The 17,159-nt window shown below is 48.1% G+C and overlaps 1 protein-coding gene across 1 annotated transcript in view; it reads right to left on the reverse strand.

Moving 5' to 3' along the window:
• The window catches only part of PLXNA4 (plexin A4), a 456,388-nt gene that overhangs the window by 411,868 nt on the left and 27,361 nt on the right, over nt 1-17,159 (reverse strand). Inside the window, exon 2 of the mRNA XM_050892199.1 lies at nt 14,746-16,009. Coding sequence (XP_050748156.1) covers nt 14,746-15,924 — 1,179 coding nt within the window. The 5' untranslated portion in view covers nt 15,925-16,009. The remainder of the gene's footprint in view (nt 1-14,745; nt 16,010-17,159) is intronic.

Here is a 17,159-nt window from a genome sequence, read left to right on the forward strand (position 1 = left end):
ATTTACTGGAGGATTCTGGCAGGCATTTGCCTTCTCCAGGATTAAGCCGATCAAATAAATAATTAACACATCCAAGCCCTCCTGGAGAGGATGGTTTTACAAGGCTGGCGCTGGCTCAGTCCCCTAGAGATTCGCTGAGCCCCAAAAACCCCCAAACTCAGCAGAAGGGTTAGAGCTCTGATTACAACACCTCCTTCCCCTTCCTCGTCTGATTCCCCAGCAGAAGCGAGCACTTTGGCATTGCACGAATGGCTGAAGTACCAGATATTAGGGGGCCAGTGCAAACAGTGCTCGTAATAAACTGCAGTTGCCCCTTAAACATCTGCTTTAGCTATTTGACTCTGAAACAGCCCCTGATAATCAAATACAGCCTAATCCATACTTTGGGAAAAGCTTCGATAAAGGATTAGCCATCCCTCCTTCCTCCTTGCTTTCACTCCGGCAAAATCTTCCTCCCCAATCAAAGCACCCGGGCCTTTTTCCAGATATCTCAGCAGGCTCCGAAGCAATTCCACAGACTCACTGGGGATAAAGGCTGTCCCAACGGCCAAGTCTCGCCTTTGATTTACAGCTAATACCTAGCAGCCCTGTCTTCATATGGTGGCAGGTACTTGGCTTCTCGCTCTTGTTATCTCAGGCTTGGCTACGCCAGATGATGGAGGGAACGCATACATTACGGCTGTCTGTGCTGCCAGCAGGGCGAGGGAGCCAACAGCAATAAGAAATCAACAGTAATATGCATTTGAGTCTCTGCAAGGAGATATCCAAGGTCTTTTCCACCACCTGACTGCAAGATCTTCTTCCCTTCCTGACTGCAAGGACTGAGTGAGGCTGAGGGTGGGCATGTATCCTACCCAATAGGATATTTAAAAATCTAAAGAGATGGAAGCCCTAAGAAAATCTGTCACCAGGAACTTCACGGTACCTGAAGAGATACAAGTTAGGAAATTTAGGGTCTAGATCACCTGGTGCAAGGGTGAGTCATAAATCCCCACCCAGCAGAGCTGCAAATGATGGAAACCATCTCCTTGCAAACCACAGGTCTTTAAACTGCAACATCAGCAGTATGGTACCCCAGGCTTGTGCTTCTCCTGTTTGCCTGTGCATGTCCTCTTGATGGTATCAGCATGGGCTTCAATGCTTGGTAAACTTCTGGTTAGGTGCTGGTTTGCCTTACCCCTGGCATTAGTACCTTGCCTTCCTTAAGCTGGATTGGCTCTGCCTCTGACCTCCCGCAGTATCTCTGCTTCTGGCCATGCTGCCTCCGAGTCTCCCTTCTGACTCCTCTGAGACCAGTGGACTTTGGTTCATCTGACCTTCTCCCCATGATCTGTGCTCTGAACTTCGGCAGAACCATCACGTCTCAGCCCGTTGCCTGTGTCTAGCTATGAGGTCCTAGTGCAGGATGGAGGCAACTCCTCTGACTTTCACCTCATGCCACATCATTCACATAATTTGATGCCTGTTACCGCCCTCCCCATCACATACATTCCTGACAGTGGGTCAGGAAAAGGCCACGGGCTTGCCCAGTGAGCATCAATGGCTGTAGACCTTCGTCATCTGCAATTCAAAGCCACTGGGAAATTTTGTGGACAAAAAGATGGGAACCCTGGGCCACCAACCAAAGATAGCACAGATCACCAACCAACCTGCTCTTCAGTGGTTAGCCTGCAGTCTAATGACATACAGAAATATCCAGTAGCGTTTCCCCAGGGTGCTCTGTGATATAACGGAAGCTGGATAAAGAGCCAGCATTTGGAAATACATTATAATTGCACACTGCTTTTCACTTGGGCAACCACAGCAATGGTTACCATGCAATTACATGTCACCATATACAAATGACAGTGCAGTTACAGTAACTTTACCAATTACAGGGAAATTGCACCCACTATGGTAAGAGGTTTCCATTCAAACATAATTCAGGGATGTAAGAACAGAGGGGAAAGTTACTCAAATGGACTAGAACTGGTACAGGCGTTTGGTTTTTAGGTCTGTAGTTTAAGCATCAGTTCAAGGACTGGTGTCAAGTTTCCAGAGTGCTGCAGAATCTTAATGTAGTACAGACTTTTTATGCCTGCATTTATGTTCTTGCTATACTGTGAGTGTAAGGCTTCCCAACAGTCTATACCATGTACCCCCACGTCATAAAATTTGCAATTTCCTGAAGAGGAGGCTGCCTTTCCTACAAAGACTAAGAGGTTTCTTTAGTCTTCAGGCCTTTTGCTCAGCAGAGCTGGTTGATTATTAGTAACAAGTAATTGTTTCTATAAATTTAGCATCCTCTAAGTCCTGACTTTCTGAATGATTAGTGTGCCAAAAGATGTGTACAATGTACATCAGTTAGTGAACCCCTAAAAATTTTCTTGACCTCAATATTACAAAATTTAAGCAATACTGGCAGTAAGTTTGCTTTTCTTATTTCCTGCTGCAGGCCCTGGAGATGCAGACCACAGCTTTCAGGGTCTCCTGATTCTGTGTCACAGCCACAGAGCTAGTGAGCAGCAACTGCAAATGCTTTTCAGCCCATGGCTTGTTCTCAAACTCTTCTTCCCACTTTTGCTATGCACGTTGCCTTCCTACTGGCATGGGACTGATCGGCAGCAGCATTTCTGCTCTGGAAGCAGCTCTGGGCTATCAGAGGGAAACAGTTCGTGCCCCATGAAGGAAAGTCCAAGACTGACTATCCAGAGAAGCACATCATAGATACCAAGTGTGCAATACCGTCCTCAGCAAAACAACATACTTGCTTCTTGGTCTCTTGCACAGAAGACACTCCTACCATTACGAGTGAAGATGTAATTAAGGATCCAGCCTGAAACACCACCAGGTTAATGAATCTGTGTTACTGGCAGATAGTGTACTGATACCAGCTTCACCGTATCCCTCAGCTCCTATGTCAACTTCACCTCCAAACCTCTGCCAGGAGAAGCAGTCACACTATGTCAAGACAAACAAGGCAAGGTGCAGAACAGACTCAGATACCTGCCAATATTTTTCAGTGGGATATTTACACTCTCTGTGTTTGGATATTGTAACTTAAGTGATATTTCAAGCGCCTTGCTTAGACCCAAAGAGTCTGATGTAGGCAGGGAAGAGGGACAGTACCTCCAGCAGCAATGCAGAGTGTCAGACTGAGGTAGTACAAACACTCCCATTTATGGAGGTCTTCACATCCCACGTGCCACACACCGTCGCTGTGTCAGCCAAATCTCCCTTTTGCACATGTCATTTCCACCCCCTCAAAAAAATTTCCGGCATTACGATTCCAAATCTCAGCACTAGCACACCAAGCCATGCAGCTGGGGTGAAAATCAGATCCCCGAGGTGTGTGGTCACTGAGGTTCACCCCCTCACAGGTGGCAACTGTACCTACAAACAAGAAGGATGGATGGGACCTGAAGAGCAGCAAGTGTGACTGTAAAAGGAAGCTGAGTTCTTCTGCGGTCCCATAAACTTCCCCTTGCTGGCTCAGAGGCTGGATGGATGAGGCACTGAAGGATAAACAGAGGAATATGATTTCTGTGGCTCTTAGCTCAGTGCTTTCCATGAGCTTTAAAAAATTCACTTAAAATTTTTCACACCCCCAAAAAAAGAGATTATTGAGTGTGGAGACTCTGCCTTTGAAACCGCCATGGTCTATTGGGTAAATAAGCATTTAGGGATTTTTCAAAAGTGAAATATTGATCAAATAAGCTGCTAGAGCTCTTCTGTAAGAACATATTCCAGCAGCAAAGCTGTGTTATGCACCTGAAACACGGTAGCACTGACTTCCCCTGGTGCTGCTGTAGCTGAGATGGGGAGTTAGAGTCCCAGAGAGAGAAAATCTTAGGTGAAAAGGGTTTTCTGTGTAGGCAGAAAGACATCTTTGAGAGGAGAAGTGCTCGCCAGCTGCTGCATTTTATCCTAAAGGATATCGCATTTCCATGATCGGCCAAAGGTTGCCTATATAACAGATTCCTGGAAACATCAACTGCAGTGATGAGAGAGGTGTAAGAAGAGACTGGAGCTCTATCCTCTGTCAGCTGTGCCCTGTAATCCTGAGCATCCTTGACGTAATATGGGTTTCTTTCAGGCATGTCCATCCAATAGAGACACCTAACAAAGAGACATTCCCTTCCCCGAGTTACAAACTCTCATGTCCATCTTCACCAGATGGACACAACAGCCACACTGCAGGGCTTTTCTAAGGTCTCCACACCAATATCATTGCTGTCTGTTGCATGCAATGTTGAAGGGTGTAGGAGCCTTCTCTTGCTGACCTGTCCTCCCTTTCACAGACAATGTGCCTGGCCCATTATCTCCCAACACTTGCTGGCAGCAGAATGGTTAAACCAGTGTTTCTGGAGCATTTCTGGCAGCCGCCAGGCACCCCTCATTCCTATTCCAGTGACGCACACCAGCACCTTGCCGGATAGAGTCCAGCTGCCTCCCCTATGCCTGCACCACCAGAGATTCTCCACTGAATCACAATTACTATAATTATTATGTTGTTACACAGACAAAATTATCATTTGGGCTGCAAAGTGCCACGCGCACCAACAGCGCTATACAAATTAAACAACAACGCTGCTTTGCATGCAAGCAACACCTTTGCCCGGAGATGCCAGAGCCGCTTAAAAGCATTAATTAAGCCTCACCGCAGTCCTGCAAAGGTAAGCTAAGTGTTGTAATGAACGACATGTATGTGCTATTGCTCTTCAGCACGGGGAAATTGAGAGAGCTCGGCTGGGTACGAGAGGCCCTGGCTTGCTCATCAAATAACGGAGAGTTGTGCCGAGCTCCAGAGCTGCACATCTGTATCAGGGAGAACCGAGTTGTGTCTGGTCCTATCATCTCATGGAAAATTAATTTAAAGAAGCCAGGTTATCAGTTTAAACAACGAACTAAAGCACTCGAGCCCTGAAAAGAAAAATCTCCCACTTGCTGCCTCTATCTGTGCAGATCTCGGTACTTGAGGAATTCAGAGCACTTGTGTCAGCCGAGTATAAATTCACTCAAGCCATTAAGCTCAAACTCCTCCTGCATCTGAAAGCGGGACTGTGCAAGCGGAAGGCTGCAGCCGGCCCTCAGAAGCAGGGACACCATTACAATTACTGCCCTGTGTTTCTTGGCGCAGGATCCCGACCAATAGCCCCAACCCATTGATAAGTGCTGGGTCATTCCCTCATTAGGAGGAGTACATTTTTATTATTCCCTTCTGCATGCTCCCTCACTCTGCCTCTCCCACTCTCTCTCTGTGTCTAAATACACGCCTGGCTAATATCGCTTGTTTACAGGATAAATCAGCTGAACAAATCCTATTATATTTTGGAACACTGACAACGACGGGGTAATGACATTGAAACCGGGAAAATACGATGTTGTTCCTACTGATCTAATGTCACCCACATGCTCTATCAGCTATGCCAGCTTCAATACTGCATGGAGGAAACAGAGGTGTCTCTGTCTTTCTGCGGTGCTACCATTTAGTTGCATGCATATCTGGGTGTCTTGCCTTTCCTGTGTTTCAAGTACTTCTCTAAATATTTTAAATATTATTAGAATCTGCACCATAAAGCAGAAAATATTGGGGCTGCAATGTTTACTAGCTCCTAAATTGAAGCAACGGGGTGCTGGTGGCACAGGGAAGATGTCAGATCCTACGTTTTGGGTAGTTATCTGCAGGAGAAAGATGCAACAAAGGTCTGCATTTCAGCAGGCCACATTCATCCACTTACTGACATTTATCTGTGCAACAAAGCAGAGCCGAAGAGAAGGATGGTTCAGAGGCAGATGCGTGCAGGACACCCAGGTCCCCAGTTCCATCCTGAACTTGGACATATCTACCCAGCCAGGTCCACGCTGGCTCTGCAAACACCGCGTTTTGTCCCAAAGCTGTTGTCATGTTACCCAAAGACTGGGCCAGCGCTAATAAAATACCTCTCAAGCAAACTTACAGCAAACCCACATTCCACATTAGCACAGTCATGCGGATGCCAGGCTGGGAGTGTCTGGGGCAGATACATGGTCAGATGAGATTTGGACATCTCTCTGTAGGTACAACAGCTTTTCTTGTCTCCGTATTCACACCTGCCAGTCTTCAGGATGGACGCTTCCAACATCCGTATTATCCTACCTGGTATAATGGGGACCCATGTTTCCATGCAATTTGGATAAAGAGAGAAACATGCTTATTTCGGGGGGCGGGGGGGGAAGTCTTATGTTATGTGTGTGCTGGAATATAAAATAAATAGACATGCGCATCAGATCGTACCCAGAGGCTAAACATCTTCGCTGATTCTCCAAGTACTAAGACAGACCCTGCACTGTTTTTCACCGACAGCTACCCTTGCATCAGGCAAGCGAGAAAGGGTCTATGCAGGATTTGGCCCAGAAAGCAATGCTGAATCCAGCATACCCTCGACCCCCTCCTCAACAGAACGGTTATTGTACAAACTCCCGCGCTCGGCTGCCCCCAGTCCGGAGGTGCTTTAAATAGCATCAGGCTCACAAAGGGAGCTGGAGTCACTTTGCTTCTGGCTCTTCCAGGACGGCTGAGTTTTGCTTGCTGTTTTTAAAAAAAAAAAAAACTGTTGCACAAGCATTCCCATTGGCCTGCAAGGCGACCTCCTGGTGAGGCAATACGGGGTCAGGTTTGCGAAGTAGCTGATCTCCCGGCGTGGAAGAGAATACGAGGAGATCATATGGAGCCTTCCAAAAATGCAAGGCTGAGCCACAGGCGACCGCAGGGCTCGACCACAGAAGAAAACAGCCTGGGTCGCTGGCAGGGGAAGCAGCAAAGATCACTTCCCAGAAACAAATCTAATTGTCAATGTGGCAAGAAGCACAGGCAAATGGCACAAGCAGTGATGGAGAAGCTGGCACCTTGCTCACCTGCAGAAAGCAGCTGCTGGGGGACCACCAGGACCTGGAGCTGATGCTGAGAGATGCTGAGCTGCTGAGGCAGAGCCAACGTGATCCAGAGATGGGACTGATGGTGGGGGAGGGAGCTGTGCCTGAAATATCTCAGACACAACAGCGACTCAGCAGCCTTGGGCCCTCCTCCGACCTCAATGAACATTTTGTATGAGCAGGGTCAACCAGACACGAGGAGCCAGGAGAGAACAGCACTGTGCACGGGTTTGGCGCCCAGCCACTTAAAGGCATAGGGTTTCCTCTTGCTTTATGCTTGGGAAGTAAAGAAATGGTTTTGAGAAGGAGATTGTTTCCAAAGCATGCTTTTTTTTTTTTTCCCCCAGGACACACAATGAGGATTTTGGAAGGAGAGGTTGCAGGGTGGGGGTGTGATAAGAAGGTAATTAATTACCACCAGCATTATTTCTGCATGCACACTGATCTGGAAGTATCCTTTCAAGGACAGATGTTTAATACTGAGGAACATACTTAATAACTCAAATGCAATCATCCTCTCCGTGCAGTTAGGCCCTGGTTTACAGCCATTAACTGCAAGCTTCAGTTGATGTAGGTGCTTAAGAGTTTTTGTTTTTCTCTCCCCCAGGGGTTCCAAAGCCACTTTTTTTTCCTGCCTGGAGTGCAGAGCACTTTACAGAGGCAGGGAAGTGTCCTTATCCCTGCTGGCTGAAAGCAGAGAGGTGGCACATGGGAGGAAGGACTGCCACGGAGGAAAAAGTGAAGATGAACCCATGTGGTGCCTGAGAAGCCCCTGCAAATGAGCTCTTACCAGGTTAGCATATGCATTCCCACCTGAACAAGCGGTGGCCTTTTGAAGATGCCCAGAGGACTGGGATGTTGCCAGCAGCTATACCCAGGCTGAACTAAGAGCTCATGCAGATGCTGGAGAAGTCCTGTAGTGCTCACCCAGCACTGCTCAGCCATAGGCACGTACGTCGATGGAAAAGCCAGGAGGGTCTCATTCCTGTAACTCCGTTAGACCCCAACTGTTGTGTCCCTAGCAGGAACACTTGGCATGGTAATCAATGATTTAGTGCTAATTAGGTAATGAGCCTGCTGGTCACCTCACAGAGGAAGAGGTGGGGAGACTTTCCTAATTCCAGTTACAGAGGGGCCAGGACCTTGCTCGGAGCGGTGGAGATTTGAACTCAGCTGCTCTCCATTAGCCTGAGGAGCATGGCCCCAGACATCTCTGGTCACTTCCACCGCTGACAATAATCATGAGAAATACCAGCCACGTCGCTGGAGAGAGCGCCCTGCTCCGCTTTCGCCTGAGCTGCCTCATGTGGCAAGATAATATGACATTTCTCTCTGATGAAGTGTCTTTCATCCCAGAGCACAGCCAGCTTTGCAGGGGAGATGATGGTCAGGCCTGCTGGAGACGAAGAAATGAGGAGTGGAAAGGTGCATGAGGGAGATTTGCAAATGACAGAGCTCAGCCATAGAAACCCTAGGCCAGCACCCTACCCCTGTCCATATTGCCTCCCCAGTGAAGCCCTCCATCCACTCCAGCTCCCAGCATCAGCAAGAGGATGCTTGTCGCCTCTTATCAAAGTTGCTGGGCTCAGCAAGTCCCTCTGACAACACGCTCCGCACACATGCACACGCACTCCCATCCAACACAAACTGATGTGACCAATTATACAAATACAGATCTGGCAGTAATAAGCCTGTTTGCTCCGTCTCTGAGTCTCCAGTGAGCATTCCCAGAGAGGCATTACCGAATTTCTGAGGCTGCTGCCTTTGCACAGACTGCACTTGTCATTCTTTTTTTTTTTTTTTGGTTCCTGCTCTTGTTTGCATCTTCAGAGGAAGAAGAAGAAGAAAACACTGTTAAAAGTTGACCAAGAACTGACCTCAACTGACCATGAGCCCTTTGGATCAGGAACATGAGCCTGTATAATTTGGAGTAAAGACATGTACGCAAGACTCTTGTGCATGGTCTATCCGGTAGAGATGAACAAAAAGATCTATTGTGCAAGCACAAGTGGCATTGACCCCTGCAGAGATTTACTTAGGATAGCCTGACTGGCAGGCAGTGACATTACGAGGTCTAATGAAACCGATAGCTCATTCCTGTGACTGAGTCATTCCCCTGGGAAAGCGGCAGGCTCACATACTGGCCAAGCCAGCCAGGAGAAACGGGCAGGGGCTGTGGGTGCAAAATGTCAAAGCAGCAGTATCGCATGGACCTCCTTCCATGCATTCCTCTTCCCAAGGGCTAAGCAAAAGTTAACACTCCCTTTCACCCCAACCTTTCCCTTTTAAGGGAAAATGATGGGGGAAATGACAGATAGAGATGACAATTCCTGCTTTTTACTTTGTAGAATGATTTTTTTCCTTGAAATGCCCCTTCTTTCCAGCAGCTCCAGCCCATGTCCTTCTTTCTAAATGACCCTGTTTTTCTGTCCCCCATGCTAGAGAGGAACACGATAGCAAGGATGATATTCCCTCTTCCTGCAACAGTTGGGAACATTGGGCACAGCACTAACATCCACGAGTCCCTGAGCTGCAACTGTTTTACTGTGCCTTAGCTAACCCTCCTGTAAAACAGGGGTGATGCTGCTCCCCATCTTGGTGTCTTAGAGGTGACCTGTCAGACCTGTGTCCTGTTAACACCAGTGATGACAAATGCGAGCCCTGGGAGGAAGAGGAAAATCATGAAATAGGCTGTTTATAGGAAAGTCGTGGCCACCCCATCACGAACAGTGGCCTTGCCAGGAGTCAAACTGACTGTCCCATAGCATACACAAAGCCCTTCTACCACCTGAGCTAGAAATGGCCCTTCCTAACCTGGTGGCGTGGAGCAAAAGAGAGCTCATGGATCAGCCCCAAGGACCAAGCAGCATTCATCCTGGGGTGAGGTGCTCATGCTGCCAAAGCAAAATGCCTGTGCACTCAGCTGGCATCCAGACATGCCTGACAGCCATCCGTGGAAGGACTAATCAGCAATATTTCCTCCACAGCCTCCTCCTGCGTTCAGCTAAACCCCATGAGTACAGCAGTGCTTGCTTGATGGGCGTCAAGCATCTAGGATGGGTGGGGGGGGATGCAGGGAAAGCAGGAGGGAGCAGGAGAGGAGAGTCCACTTGAGGAGCAGATATATGGAGGAGATGCAAGACTCTCAGGGACCTAGGCACTGGTATCTGCAAAGATGTTTTGGGGAGTCACTGACTTAGATTTGCCTTGAAGCAGCAGAAGCACAGGAAGCCTTTATAGCCAATTCACTCGTCAGACAATGACTCGGGTCCCCAACATCCACCTCGCCTGCTCTCTGTTCGCAAAGTGTTGGAAAAATATTGCCCAGCTCTTTACACAAGGCCTTTTGTTGGCTGGTCAGCTTCGAAAATATTTCTTTTCTCCCCCAAGTGACAGCGCTGCCATGAAAAACAGGAAGAGATTGAATACAGTAATTTAAACAGTCAAACTCCATTTCCTGCCAAAAGGAAAAGAAAATACCAGCAAAAGGTAGAAGCCAGGCGATAGTTGGGGACAGACACTTTGATTATCTTGGACAGATATTTGCGCTGTGTATCCGGTAAAAGTTACAGTGATGGAGGTGACATCTTTTCATTTCAGGGACTGGAGTCTGTTAGGCGGCAGAGCGGCAGGAGATGCTGTGAGGCAGATCAGGCTGATGAGGGGACCAGGATCTCGCAGGATAGCAGCCCTGAGTTGCAGTCAGCTCCTAAGCTGACAGCCGGGATCGCATGCCAACAGCACACTGTGTTTGGGACTTCATTGCAAGCTAAAGCTCCAGACAGAATCCTCATTCCTCTTGCAGCTCCCCAGCAGGCCCTGGCACCCTCATGCTGCTTTGAGGTCAGTCTCCAATACCCTGCTCTTCTTCATCCATGCTTGTGTGTCCCACACAGCAGTTCACCTGCTTGCACCCCGAGGCAGAGGGGAAGGCTCCCCTGCCTCCACTACTGAGCATCCCAGTAGTGCAATTGTCACTGGGCTTCAAAATGCACCTATTGTTAATCCTATTCCATAGTAATGAAAATCAACAAATCCCCCAATGATCAAGACCTGTACCGAAATGGCCCATTTACATCCCTATCCTCCTCCCAAACTGCCTTTTTTTTTTTTTTAAAAGAAATTCAGCATTTCCCAACTGTATCAACAGTTAATCACAAAGTTTACGAAGCGTATTTAAACCACGGCCTTCTTTATCCAACATGAAGATTGTTTTCTGTTTTAAGAAGCCTCCTTTTTCCCTCCAGAACAGCCCTTCCTTCTGCCAACACCTTGCATGTCCATACAGCCTCGCTCCCTCTGCTCCGTACGTTGATGCACCACGCTGCACCACAGAAGTGGTCGCGTTTTGGTGAACACACAATGCTCTTGCTGGATAGCCAAAGGGGATGAAGGTGCTCTCTGTGGCTATATAAGTAGGAACGGCTTCGGTACGAGGAAAGCAGATTTAGATTAGACATGAGGGAAAGCTTCCTAGCAGCAAAGACAGATCATGTAGGGAGAGAGAGGAATCCTCATCGCTGGAGGTTAAGAACAGGTGAGACAAACATCTGTCAGAAATATTATAAGTAGGGCAGAAGGGCAAATCAGATGACCTCATAAGACTTTTTTTTTCCCAGCCTCATTTTTCTCTGATCATATGAATTTCTAAGCATTTGGGGTCAAGTGTACTGTTTAAATACAAGCTATTATCCTGTATTCGCAGAGAGGAAAACCAGAGAGGTATTACCTGGAACTGTTCATCACCTGAGTGAACATTACCAGTTTGCAAATCAACTGCTCAGACATAAAAATCCATCATTTTTTCCTGATTTATGCTGAAGATTAATAGGAGGAGAGCTATAACACAGGGACAGGGCAGGAATGAACATTGAGGATCCTCCATTCATCTCTGGACTTTTATATTTCCCATTCTGGAAATTCTTCTATCACTCTGCTAACATCTGCAACACGCAGACGCGGTTGGCACGAGAGAAGCACAGGCTCATTACACACTTGTGTCTCCGTCCTTTGCCTTCACATTGGGTTTGCAAACCAGACCAAGGCAAGTCTCCAGGACATCCAACCCTGCAGGACATCTGGAGACCCAACGCCTCCCGCTGCACGTTGACCGTGAGACACAGTGCGTCTAGCCCAGCTTGCTGCCAGGTCCTACCTGACCTCAACTTTCCCAGTTCCAGCTGCACCAACAAAGCTGCCTGACCAGAGGAGCTGCAGATTGCACTGTACGACTCTGGCCAAGTGCACCGTTCCCCCACATCCTTGTAATTATTTGTGTGCGTATTGCAGGTTAGGAGAGCTGTGCTAGGAATGGTCCCCAAGAGACTTCTCTTGCCCTGAAGCAGCCTTGAGCAAGCATTACACCAAGGCAGAAACAGAAGCATCCTAACATGTGGACCCCCTTTGAGTCAGTTATTGCCCTATTAGAAAAATATTTGTTACCAGAAGCCAGACCTGACCACGCACCAAGATGCGAGGCCAGTGCTGTAAGCCCAGCTCCATAGTCCATGGTCCTACAGTTAATACCACAAAGAAGGGCTGGAATAGGTCTTCTAACAGTGTTTCTCTGCAATGCACAGTGAGGGTTTCCCACAGCTCATCTCTAACCATCTGCTCAATGCCAGGCACATCAGCTGCATCTGTTCACCTGCAGGATTTCGGCTGCTGAAGGCAGGGCAGCAGAGCTGAAGTTCAGGTCCAGCCTTGATCGCAGGCAGGTTAAGCCTCTATTTGCACCAGCAGAGAAATACTTGACATCCACACAAAACCAGGGAAAGTCTCACTGATGGCTCTGTAATTGGTTTTAGAGCTGCTTCAAATACATGTGCTAAGAGGCAGAGCAACAGTGCTGGTGGACGGCTGGCAAGCAGGACATCAGCAAAGGAGACGAGGCCCTCACAGACATATATCCAGGCTCCAAAATACTTCACCAACCATCAAATATTTTCCAAGCTTAGCGGCTGGACTCTGCAACCCTTACAGCAGCCAAGTCACTAATACCTCTTCCCTCGGGCAGCACAGCTGATCTCAGACAGGGCTTGCCAGCAGCTCTAAGTAGACTCATTTAAGGAGAGGACAGCACACTTAGTTACACTTTTCAGACTCTTGTTTTTTCTTCAAGGATCTCCAGGCTCTTTCTCCAGCTGGGAAGCATTAGCATCTCTGATTCACAGTGAAGAAATGCAGTCACAAATACGCTCTAACAGTTTTTCCCACTGTGTCACCCCATCTCTGGCTTGTTGTCCTCTCCCCAACCTCTGCAATCCTGTCCCTCCAAATTCAGTCTGATATATCAGTCTTCTTGGCCCGGGACTCACCCCAAGGGACACAAGAAAGCTGTTGGCTTTTTTGCTGCTGTCTAAAGCCACAGAAGCCAGGTGACTAAGAGGTTTCAAACCTCCTGATTTGAGAGGTCCAGTATTGCAGATGTTAGTATGAAACACAAGCAGAGGAGATTTGCAAATGCATGGAGAGGCTTAACAGCCCAGGAAAGAAACTCCAGTGGGAAGCTCCCAGCTTAAATCTAAAGGCAGCTCTTTGAATGTGCAGAGGCCTTGAGGCTAAACAAAAAAATCAAAGCCAGATTTGGGCACAGCCTTTCTCCCTGTGCAATACTCCATAGGGAGCTTTGCAGGTCTAGGCAGAAGAGATCCCAACTAAAATGAAGGACCTGTCCCTCCGCACGTTCGGTGTGGGAGTATGAGAGCAGTGCAAGGTCAAGCAACAGCGCTGAGAGCACTGGTGTAAAGGGGAATTAGGGCAGAGTAAGGCAGGATCAGCCTCCCCGCAATGAAATTTCCATCTGCATTCGTCTTAGTCCGTCCTTGTCCTGCAAAGCAACAACAGCAGGGATCCCCCAGCAAAGGAGGCCTGAGTACAAAGGAAAGCCAGAGCAATCCCATATCCCGAGCCCTGACTGCCTTGAGATTATGGGGCAGGAAAGCGCTCTGGTGTTTCTCCGTATTCCTTTTGCTCAGACTTGAACTTGCCTCTCACTTGAAAGAGCTAATTAAGGAAGGAAATCAAAGCCCAGAGAAGCGGCTATTACAGCAGCCTGGGTGCAGTGCCGGCTGTAATGCTGATTTCTGTGCATGGAATCAAAGCCAGTCGTATGCTGGCGGGGCTGACGCAGATTCCTGCAATGACACTTCAGCGAACCGACAGAATAAACTAAGACATTTCTTAAGACCATTCGTAGGTCAGGTAGACCAGCCTCTTCCCCAATCCTGCCCTTAAATCTTGCAGCATTTAATCCTTGATCTGCAGCCAGGCCTTAATTTTTCAGTGCAGAGGCAACGCAGAGCTGGCTGGAAACTGGAAGATGAGGGACTTTGATGGTTAATGACCAGTGCTTCTCAGCCCTAGAAGAAATGAAGCCCTGGCTTCACAAAGGTCCCTGAACAAATCCTGCTCCGACTCCAGCCCAGGGAAATAAAATTACACCAGCAGACACAGAAACCAGCACAAGCCATTGACATTATCTAGGTCCTGTTTTGGTTTAGGTTTGAGCCAAGACTGCACAAGGAAACGTGATTTCACCCCTCATGAATTGCACAGTGAAGTAACTACAACAGGCAAATTCCTCCTAAAGATTTCAGGGCCCCTTGGCTTAGTTCATCAATAAAAATAGCGTGCCTGGGGAGGTCATAAACTGATACCTTCCTCAGCTCGTCCATGAGCAAACTGAGGCATGAACTGGTTAAATTAAGTGGTGTGGTGAGCTGGAGGCAGAGCCAGGAGTGGGGCGAGGTAGGCTCAGTTCCTTGGTCCCTGCTCTAATCATTGAGCCACCCTCTACGATCTGTGAGCACATGAGGAGGTTAAGGTTGGGTGCTTAGAGGCTTCACTTACCGCACTGCTACAGGGAATGTCCTTGACTTTGAGCCAGGCCAGATCTAACGTCCCTTCTCCCCTGTAGCAGGACTGCAGTCTGTCCTTGATGCGATCGTTGATCTTTTTCAGGACAAAGATGCAAAGAGCGGACTCATCCAAGGACTTCATCTTCCTTTTTTGCCCCTTGGAGAAGACTGTGAAGAGGATATCATCCTCAGGGCCAACACCCAAAGACCTTGCTAAGATGGCTCCAGCCTTAGACAAGTAGGCTGCCTGGAGCAACCGGTACTCCACCCCGTTCTTCTCACAGCCAATGGGCACCTCAACATAGGAGTTAAAGGCTGTGTCCTCCTTACAAAGCCGGACCAGCTTGGAGGTATAAACCTGCTCCTTCGTGGTGGAGCCAGGTGGTGAGATCATCTCAGGTTGCAGAGTCAGGAAATAGACAAAGTTACCACTGCTGAAGCCATAGATGTAGTAAATATCAAAGTCAGGGATGATGGTAAAGGTGTCTGAGGGGATCTTGATCATAGAAGCCACAAACTCATCATGAAAGACATATGCAAACATCCCATCTGCCTCGGAGTTCTTGGTGAGCTTTCTGCTGGAAATAGTGGGGAAGTACTCAGGTTTGCCATCCACGGCAGTGGCAATGAACAACTTGTCATCCATGTTGCTGTAAGAAACAATGACTCCAAAAACAGAGCCACTCTCATTCACCCCAGAGAGATAATGCTCCTTCTTGTGGAAGGGCTCTCCCAGCTTGAAGAGGTCATCCAGCCTCAAAAGCTTGCAGATGCCCTGGTAAAGACTCCCACAGGCTATCAATCGATTCTCCTTGTAGTCTATGAGGAGCATTTTGTTTATGTTGTTAGTGGGCGTCAAGGGTTCGTTGCAGGTTTGGACTATCCTGGGAGGATAACACTTGGGATTATCTTCATCAGGGCCAGTCTGGTGGGTCACCAGGACCTTCAGGTCACTGGAGAGTTTGTAGATCCTGTTGACAGCTCCCAAGTAAATGTGCCCAGTTCTTTCGTCAACCACCAAGTGGTTGAAGTTTCCCTCTGCTTGGTCTCCAGTGAAAGTGATGAAAGGCCTCTTTGGATGGAGTGGCTGCTGCCTACCAAGAGGCGACACTGTGGTGGATAGCAGGAGGTAAGAAACCAGGCAAGTCCATTTCCACATGGCCGGTGACATGATTAGAAAGGTTTGTATTCCCAAGGGAACGAGGATTAAAAGCCGTAAGAGTCTTCAAAACACCAATTCCCTGGCAGATTTTGTCCTACAAGCAAAGAGAAAAGAAAACAAAAGTACATTACTATGGAGTATTCCTTCCTCCTCCCTCCTTCACAACCATGCCATCATCAGAGCGTATTTAATTGCTAATCCTCCCTTTCTCGTCTCTGAGCTCTCTACTTAAAACCAGCACAAAGGGAGCCCTCCTGAAAGAAAAGATGCTGCTAGAAAGAGCAGAAATCACATAGCAGAATAATAAATCAGCACCCTTTTACTCTCCATTACACACACACGTGCCCCATGGTGCAGCACAAAAATTCACCAGAAGCCAGAGCAGTGCAGAAGGCTAATGGTAGAAACATCAAGCAGTATAGCTGTTTGCACTGCCAACTGTGACCCAATTGTGTATTTGCTATCTAAGAAGACAGCACTGGAGAAGGATTATTATCCTGCTCTTCTGGATGAGGGACTGAAGCCTAGAGAAGGTCAGGGACCTGCCTACAGGGACAGGTCCAGATGGATGCTGAGCTCTTTTGCAACCCTTGAAGTTTGCCAGGAAGATGCCAGCTCTGCTCTGACATTAACATCCTTTCATGGAGACCTTGGTCCAGAACTGGCCTGTTTGAACAGGCTCTCTGTGGCTTCCAGATCAAAGCTGCCTCATGCTGGTCCAGCTTGGAGTACAGACGTAGGAGTTGTGGTGTGCCAGCCTTCGCAGCCACATCTACAAAGGGCATGCAGCCAAGCACGGAGCAAACTGTCTCCTCCCTCCCCTGGGTTCTCACCACAAGACCGCTCTCCACCCACTGCACAGCCAAGAAAACACTGTATAAAAGAGAGATACAGTTCCCCTGGGCATCTCAGATGACTGAGAAGAAAGGGGTTGCCTAACTATTAGCAGTAATAACGTCTAAAGGACCATGAAGTAGGAAAACTAACAACCCAGGGACCAGCCTGGTGACTTTCCAAAGAGAGGGAAGAGGGCTTCCTTGCATCACTCAGTCTCTTAAAATCTCCCAGGTTTTAACCAGGATGGTGGGAGCAGTATGGGGTTCAAACAGCTTCTGTAATTTGGTGAGCATATCACCAAGCCCCATCCTCGTGCCATGGAAATGCATCTTCCTACTCAACATATCCATCTGCTCCCTGTTTCTTCACTTTTTCATGGCTGCTTCTGTACCAAGAACAGCTTTGGC

The sequence above is a fragment of the Gymnogyps californianus genome, chromosome 1, assembly GCF_018139145.2.
Source record: "Gymnogyps californianus isolate 813 chromosome 1, ASM1813914v2, whole genome shotgun sequence".
Classification (NCBI taxonomy): domain Eukaryota; kingdom Metazoa; phylum Chordata; class Aves; order Accipitriformes; family Cathartidae; genus Gymnogyps; species Gymnogyps californianus.